The following is an 8,987-nucleotide window of genomic DNA, read 5'->3' on the forward strand; positions in this document are numbered from 1 at the left end:
CCGTGTCCCTCAGGTGTCAGTCTCTCCCTCTGGCTCTTCAGTCTGAGCTCTGTCTCCACATCAGGATTTCAGAGAAAACTGGAAATGACCTTGCTGTAGTTTCCAGTCTCCAGTGTCCATTTGCAGGCAGGAGAGAGACCAGAAAATACAGCTGCATGCAACCCCCCACATTCTCCCTCCTGCTCTCAGCCCAGGCTCCATTTTGTGCGCCCAACACTCCCAGTCAGTCTCTTGATTTTTTTAGAGATTTATTTATTTTAGAGAGAACAATTGGGAAAGGCAGACGGAGAGGGAGAGATCGTCTTAAGCAGACTCAGCTCTCAGTGCGGAGCCCTGGCTGGAGCCCAAGACACTGGCATCATGAACTGAGACAAATCTAGAGTCGGAAGCTAAACCTACTGTGCCCCTCAGACACCCGCCAGTCAGTCTCGTTAATATGAAAGAAAGTTATTACATTTCGTGAAAAGGATGTATTCATCTACCTTTATGTATTTGCACATGGGATCTGCGGATTTTGACCCACTTCAGAATTAACTGATGCTCCCACCCATGGGGAGTCTTGGAGGAATCCACAGACAAAGGAGCACCTGCATATCTTAAGATATGTCGTTATTTTTCTTATGCTCCAGATTCTCATTACTAAGAATTCTGTCGACAGGAATTCCACCACAGAAATATTTTTCTATAATTCCTAAAGTACCAGGCTGTAGGGTTTTCTCACACACACAAAACCATCAGCAATATCTTTTTCTCACTCACTGGTAGAGCCCTGGGGACATGGGGGCTTTTGGGTCTGGCTCGGATGCGGGGTAGGAAGGAGGGGGCTGCATGCTCCCCCCCACCCTGTGGTTCCAGAAACCTGAAAACCCCACAGCTGTAGGTCTTGTGTCTGCAGAGATAAAAAAAAATTGAGAGATTATTTTTCTTAGATTTTATTTATTTGACAGAGAAAGACACAGCGAGAGATGGGACACAAGCAGGGGGCGTGGGAGAGGGAGAAGCAGTCTTCCCGAGAAGCAGGGATCCTGACGTGGGGCTCAATCCCAGGATCCTGGGATACTGACCTGAGCTGAAGGCAGATGCTTAACGACTGAGCCACCCAGGTACCCCGACAGATTTTTTGTTACTCACCAGGACCTGGACTTCTGATTCAGTAAATTGTTAATAGTTCTGCTCTCACATGTGTCTTCCTGGCCAAAATAAATCCTTTTCCAGTAAAAATCTTTGAGATCCTTACCTCTAAAGGCAGGATCAGGATGCTGGGGGTTTATAAAGACAATCACGATAGAGAAACATCCCTCCGGGGGGAGCGACAGGGGTCACATTTCTTCATTTTTGGTCCTGGGTTGAGGCTGATGCTTAGGAATCCCAGGGGGAGTCTCTGTCCCCATGGGCAGCTCAGCCCCCATCACCTCTGGGTTCCAGTCAGGGCCTGAGGCTGATCGGTACCTTGATTCTGGGATCCCAGCCTCAGTGCTGCTCCCTTAGAGCTCAAGGTGTATGGGGGACATGAGACACACCCTCCCTGTGCTCTCAGCCCTGCGCTGTCCCTCCCTCAGTCACCCCAGTGACACCTCCAGCCAGGCTGCACTCCGATGGAAAGTCTTCTGTCCCAACCCAGGGCCACAGGGCCTGTGACCTCAGGGACACCTTCCCCCTTATCTCCACCTTGCCAACACTCACATGTGGGACCTTTGACAGTAACTTCTGGGTCCAGTTGGCCTTGGGTAGGAGATATCCATTCCGGTAGTCATGGCTGGCTGAATGAATAAAGGTTCCATCCTGAACATGTTGGACACAGTTGCAGGGACTAGAGCTGTGCTCACCCCAGAGAGTGGTCTGACCGCAAATCCCTGTGTCCTGGAAGCTCTGGATGTGTTTGATAATTTTGTCAGCAGGATGGTTCTGAGTTCATAGGAACAGGCCCCTCAAGGGGTTTCACTGGGCACCACGTTGACCTTTCCTAGCTGGGAGACCAGACACATGGTACAAATAAGTGATTTTAGACAAAGACTATATACCCAAATTCTCCTGAGAACAGAAGGCATTTCTGTACCACTGTTTTCCACCCAGATTCTCTCTGCACTAAGCACAGATCTGGGGAAAGTCCACTCCTGATTGTACGTGCATCTTCACACTGACATTGTCGTTGAGTTTAAATCAATCTTACTGAATAGAATTACGTATAAAATAACACATGTTCATCTTAAGTACGAGGTTGGCTCCGTGGTGACTAACACATAAACTCTGTCAGTAGGTCCCTGTCAGAGCATCTACAGCTGTCACTCCTTTCTTCCCACAATTTCCAGCAGACTTGCCCTTTGTGCTCTGAGGTCAGGGCCACACACTCACGTGGCAGGGCTCCTGCAGACTCGTGTCTGTGCTGGGAAGACAGAGCCGAGGAGGGAATCCCTGGCCAGTGCGTGGAGGCCTGTTGTTTCAAGCACGGCAAAAGAGTGACGGGTGACAAAGATGCTCATTGTGTAACCCTCTAGGAATACACATGACGGCCACAACCCACAAACTGCAGAGAAGAGTTCCCCATGTCCTCAGTGCTGTGGGGTTCTCAGAGAAAGGAGAGCTCTGGAAATCAGGGAGAAGGCACATAAGAGGAAAGTCCCAGCATCCTGCACAGAAGCGACCTTTTGTCCCTGGGGACCCATCACTGCTTGGGACTGGATCCTGATCTAGAAGAGTTTGTGTAGAGACACCGCCTCAGTCCTGATGCGGGAGCAGAGAAGGGAACCATGGACAGACTCATTCTGAAGACTCTTAGCAGGCCATAGAGTGAGTCCTGACTTAGTGGGAGGTGACATATAGGGACATCTGGTCAGGCCCAAATGCAGGGAACAGTGGTCAAAACAGTTTGGTAGGCGGTGGTGTAGACATGTGTGTGATGGACTGTGGCCACCATGTCACACAATGATGTGTCTGGGTCTGGACACCAGGGGGCACTCTGGTTCCATTTCTGAGGAGTCAGGGGTGATCAGAGCTGGGCCCTGCCACCTGGCCCTGCCTGTGCCCTCTGCTCAGCACTCGCAGCTGGCACCTCCACACCCCTGGCCCCACACAGCCCCTCCCCTGCCCAACCCCCTGACATGCTGAAGCAGAGGACCTGACCAGGACCAGGGAGGCGTCAGAGAGCTGGGGGTCTCATTTGCATGGATGGGCCCTCCCTCTCTCAGAGGATGAAGAGGCGAAGGGAGAGATTAGGGGAGGCTCTGCTTAGCTGTGGGGCCACAGAAGGCAGGATCGGTGATGACCTCCACCATGGCCTGGTCCCCTCTCCTCCTCAGCCTCCTCGCTCACTGCACAGGTGAGTGGATGCAGGGACAGGGGAAGGGGCCCTGGGAGGACATGAAGGGCCCTCCTTCCTCTTTTTGTCTCTAGACCCCAGCATCACCCTCTCTGTGTCTCTCCCCCTTGCAGGGTCCTGGGCCCAGTCTGTGCTGACTCAGCCGTCCTCCGTGTCTGGGGCTCTGGGCCAGAGGGTCACCATCTCCTGCACTGGAAGCAGCTCCAACATCGGGGGTGGTAATGGTGTTAACTGGTACCAACAGCTCCCAGGAAAGCCCCCTAAAACCATGATCTATGGTAGTAGTGGTAGACCCTCGGGGGTTCCCGAACGATTCTCTGGCTCCAGGTCTGGCAGCTCAGGCACCCTGACCATCACTGGGCTCCAGGCTGAGGACGAGGCTGAGTATTATTGTGCATCATGGGATGATAGTCTCAGTGCTCACACAGTGCTCCCGGCCTGTGGGGAAGTGAGACAAAAACCTGCTGTCCCTCAGCAAGGGGTCTCCCTGTGCAGCTCCGACTCCTTGGCCAAGTCACCTCCTTCCTTTTTTGGTCTAAACTGTAGTCTGAACTAATCTCAAGGAACACGGGCTACAAAATCCTCCAAATTCTTTTAAATTCAGCCCCTCCAGCCTCTCCTAAGCAGGAAGACATTGTTTGGTTTTCTCCTATTGAGGAGAAACTCCTGGGTGTCAGGGCCAGGCTGCCTGGGGAACAGAGTTAGCTGATGAGGGAAACAAAGGCAGGAGAAATGTCCCTTAAAGTAAATCTCCTACAGCTGCAGCCCCTGGTAGATACCTGACCCCTGCGGAGTGTGACCTTCCTCAAGGACCTCATGGCTCCCTTAGCGCCTTCATGTGTGTGTATTATTAAAGACTGAAGTAACCTTGTCTTCACAGCAGCTAGCCCCTCGATTCCTGAAAGCCTGGCTTGCAAATTCCTTAGAGATTTACACTATCCCTCACCTCCACTAATTAAAAAGTATATAATCAGTCCCACTCCTCACAATCCCAGTGAGTTTTCTGCCCATGGGTCCTGTCCCCAGGCTATAGCAAAATCATCTTTTTTCAACATGAAATATCTCAAGAATTCTTTCTTGACCATTGGGCTTGACAATCCCATATCACTGTGACAGGTCAGGATAGAACCAGAGACAGGGAGTCCAGCTGTGTCTGACTTAGGATAGAGCACTGTCCAGTGAGTGTGCATTCACACCACTTACTGAGCACCTACCATGTTAGTCTAGGGATGTGGGACATATGTGGACATGACAGGAAGGGTCTGTAGGTTCAGGGAGCTGACAGTGTGTGGGGAAAGAGAGAGGACACAGAAGCTAAACATGTTGTCATGGACAGCTGTGTCTCAGGATAATGAGGAGGGGTGAGGTTGATGGGGTGGAGTGGGAACATTGGAAGGGTTCACAGGGAAGTCCAGAATCTCATGTGTCATAATGGCATCCCCGTTCTGCAGAGACAATGAAGGAACAGGAGGGACCATGTAGGTGGGATGTGGCAGGGCTGGGGACTCTGTCCCAGTCAGACAAGGAGTTCTGGACAAGGGGTTGATAGGGAAGAAAGTAAGAGTCCTCATGACCTACGGGAAGCAGGGACTGAGAATGGGAGTGGGAAGGAGAGGTTAGAGGTGGGGGGGCTTGGGAACAGTGGGTGGAGGGGTTTCCACAAGGTGGGACAGTATGAGTGCCCATCTCTGATGCAGGATGACTTATATCTCATGTTTCCAGGAGATAGGATCTGGCCCTGACCCAGGGGACTGTTCGTCAGGAGTCCTAGGGATGCACGCATCTACTTACTCTTGCCGGACCCTTGATGAATCGTCACCTGTGCCTGGTGTTGGGGAGGAAGTATTTCCTGTGCTCTTCAAGGTCCATTTGGCTGAATCAGAATCAAATTGACATTTGGCCGATATGCGGGTCAAAATCAAAATTAATAGCCTGCATAACGTGAATCCACACAGCCATGCAGAATACAAAACACAGTCAGGCAACATGACACTTATATGTGTGAAATAGAGGGATAGGGATCTGAGGATCAAAGAGGAGAAAGAGCATTAGCAGGAAGGTGAGAGGAGATGTTTGCAAAACAAAGGTTGTCCTGCTATGTAGATACATGTCTTAGGTAAAGAGTACACCCTACTAATAGCTGTCTTCCTGGTACAAGCAGGCAGTTTTGGGGGAGGTATAGAGCTTTTCCTAAATCTGGTGAGTTTCCTTTCCTTTTAAGAAAATAATGGTCACACCAAAGTGGCTCAACTTGGGGCAGTCTAGTCTTGGCCAGTTCCCTCCCTCTTCTGAAACTTCCCAAAGTTACACATGTCCAAAGTTGGGCTAGACGATCGTTCAGTTTGGTTGACACTCTCCTGACAATAAGCCAGTTTAGTTAAACTTATTTCAGGATGGAGGGATGCAGGTATGTTCTCAAAGAAAGGCCTGGTGTTCTAGAAATCAGGTATTAAACAAGAGGCATTTCTATGGAAACAAACAAAATGATGGTTAAAGATTGTATCAAAGTATAAAGCAGTTCTCGAGTTCTGAGGGTACCCAGGGGAGAAGACTTCTAGATGTCAAGCTCAAATATCTTCAGATAGAGTGACAGCAAGCTGTGACAATCTGACAGATTTTGCTGGTTTGTAGTTCAAATGTGTCTGCTGATCCCTGAGTGGCCCACAGAGCAACAGAGACGAAGACCGTCTCTATGTGAGCTGCTCTGGTGGTTTTTCTGAAGTTTACATCGTATTGTTTGTATTTACTTTTCAGGACTTCAGGGAAAAAGGCAGTTTGAGCCCAAGTCAGAAAGTGGGAGAAAAATTGTGATGTTAGTTTTGAGACTTGTAACCAGACATTGTAGGAAGCTAGAGAATATCAGGATCTAGTCCAGGTTTTAATGAACAGGATTGGAATCAAGTAATCACTCTGGTGTGTTATTGAAACATTTTTTTCTACAATCACCCTGATTTCTACCAAGTACAGCCAAATTAACATTAATTTGCTCACCAAGTAATTGTGTTTTCAAAAAGAACTTGGTCTGATTATTTACATAAGCGTAGCAAGAAAGGCAATCAACCATAGAGGCTCTTTAAAACCTGCTTTGCTGGAACTTGTATAAGAAACCTCTAGATTGAACATTTAACAGCCCGTCCAGGCTAGAAGCCAAGCCAAAACTTGTGCCAGATACTTGTTATCAGACTTATATTTTATAACTAGAATCTTATATGTTTCTTTTTTTTTTTTAAAGATTTTATTTATTTATTTGACAGAGAGAGAGAGCACAAGTCGACAGAGCGGTAGGCAGAGGGAGAGGTAGAAGCAGGCTCCCTGCTCAGCGGGGCTCAATCCCATCATGAGATCATGACCTGAGCCGAAGGCAGACGCTTCACCAACTGAGCCACCCAGGTGCCATGAGAATCTTACAGGTTTCTAACTGCACAGTTGCAGTGTAAATATCAAGTGGAATTAGTAGTGTGGAACACTTTTTTTTTTCCTCCATCTTCAAATAATCCAACAGTCCAGGAAGGGTTTCAAAGCTTGAGAGGTTATCTTTTGATGACACTGACCTTCTCAGAGATAGAGGAATCTGGCTCCAGGGGGAAGGTGGTGGGAGATGCTGGAGGCTGGAGGACAGGGTGGGAGCTGGTCAACCAGCAGAGAGGGGCTGGGTGCGGGGAGGGCAGTGTCCTCTCCCAGGGACCACACCCTGAGGAAGCAGAGAGCTGGAAGCAGGGCTCTCCTCTCAGTCCTGACAGAACCACTGCGTCAGGAGCACAGAGGGGGCTCCTTCCTGACCCTTCCTTACCTGCACCAATCACAAAACAGTTGGTGCGGGCGCCTGGTGGCTCAGTTGGTGAAGCGACTGCCTTCGGCTCAGGTCATGATCCTGGAGTCCCGGGATCGAGTCCCGCATCGGGCCACCTGCTCAGCAGGGAGTCTGCTTCTCCCTCTCCCGCTCCCCCCTCTTGTGCTCTCTCTCTCTCACTCTCTCTCTCAAAGAAATAAATAAAATCTTTAAAAAAAAAAAGAAAGAAAACAGTTGGTGCTTCTAAAATGTGTGTTTTACAAATAACTACGTAAGTTCTAGAACACATAAATGAGTTATTTATCAAACTAACAAAAGTTAAAAAAACAACTTTATGCTTTTCTGTTTTACCATAAGTATTGGGGGCAGCACAGGTTCAATTTAGTTCTGAAATTCCTCCTGTGCTCAGACTCTACCCTGTGAGATCGCTCATTTCAGGGTCATAGATGCAGAGCTTCCCTCTCAGATTCCCTCCTGCTTCATTACCTGTCCTACTGTTCCAAAATAGGGAACACATTCTATTATACCCCTAAGCTGTATCTGTCTAGCATCTCCTACAGGAGTTCATGTAGTAATTTCCCTACAACAACCAGGTGATCATCACTACATCAACAATGAAGAAGCCCAAGAGAATATTACGTCATTAAGCGTCTGCCTTTGGCTTAGGTCATGATCTCAGGGTCCTGGGATCGAGTCCCACATCAGGCTCCCTGCTCGGCAGGAAGCCTGCTTCTCCCTCTCCAACTCCCCCTGCTTGTGTTCCCTGTCTCACTGTGTCTCTCTCTGTCAAGTAAATAAATAAAATCTTTCTTAAAAAAAAAAGATAGCATCCAAAAGAAAATAACTTTTAGGGGTCAACTTAACCAAGTAGGCAAAAGACTTGCAAACTGAAAAGTAAAAAGGATTGCTGAAAATACTAAAAGGATTTAAATAAGTGAGAGGACCCCACATCCATGGCTCGGATGACTTAATATTGTGAAGGTACAAACAACACCATCCAAATCCATCTCCACAGTCAATGCTGTCCTGCCAGGTGCTTGTTGCTCCCAGTTTAATCCCACGATGTCTACTGCTCACCCCCCTGCTTGTTGGAGGGTTTTGGATAAATGTCTGTTCTTTGGACCCAGATTTTAGACACTCATCCCCCATGAATTCCACCTTAGGGCGAGGGTTGTCAGTGCAGGAGAGATGGAAGAACCCCTCAACAGAGGAGTGATCCATTTATAGCAATGTTCTGTGTATAACAATCTTTACACTAATTGAAATTTTAAAGCTGATTTAAAATATATTAAGTAGGGGCCCCAGTGGCTCAGTCGTTAAGTGTCTGCCTTCAGCTTAGGTCATGATCCCAGGGTCCTGGGATCGAGACCCGCATCAGGCTTTCTGCTCCATGCGAAGCCTGCTTCACCCTCTCCCACTCCCCATGCTTGTGTTCCCTCTCTCGCTGTGTGTCTCTATCTGTCAAATAAATAAATAAAATCTTCAAAGAAATAAAAAATAAAATAAAAAATAAAATATATTAAGTATATAAGAGAGTCAAATATGTAACCATTTGTCAGGCTAAATTTCAAGGAAACTTTGAACTTGGAAAAGTGAGCAGGAGCAGAAGACGCATGTCCCTGACAGTGTCCTCTTCCCATGGCAGAGACAGGCATCAAACGTCCTTGCAATGCAGGCTGAGTGGACCTCACAGGAGAATCTAAACCCACAGCAACAACAACTGTCAAACTGGAAGACGGGTCCCTGTAGAATTACTGTGCGGTGTGAACCACCTTGGTACTCGGATAACTTTAAGCCTTTATTTGGTTCAAGATGATGGTAGACTGGTTATGAGCCCAAGCTCCTGGAAGAGGCAAACTCCAATGTCAGGTAATCCTGAAA

The 8,987-nt window shown here is 48.2% G+C and overlaps 1 gene segment (V, D, J or C); it reads left to right on the top strand.

Moving 5' to 3' along the window:
- Window positions 1-3,223: 3,223 nt before the first annotated feature.
- The window catches only part of LOC110578926, a 10,255-nt gene continuing 4,491 nt past the window's right edge, over window positions 3,224-8,987 (top strand). Inside the window, 3 exon segments of the V gene segment in view lie at window positions 3,224-3,316; window positions 3,430-3,732; window positions 5,475-5,515. Of these exon segments, the coding sequence occupies window positions 3,259-3,316; window positions 3,430-3,732; window positions 5,475-5,515 (402 nt within the window).

The sequence above is a fragment of the Neomonachus schauinslandi genome, chromosome 14 (genome assembly GCF_002201575.2).
Source record: "Neomonachus schauinslandi chromosome 14, ASM220157v2, whole genome shotgun sequence".
Classification (NCBI taxonomy): Eukaryota; Metazoa; Chordata; class Mammalia; order Carnivora; family Phocidae; genus Neomonachus; species Neomonachus schauinslandi.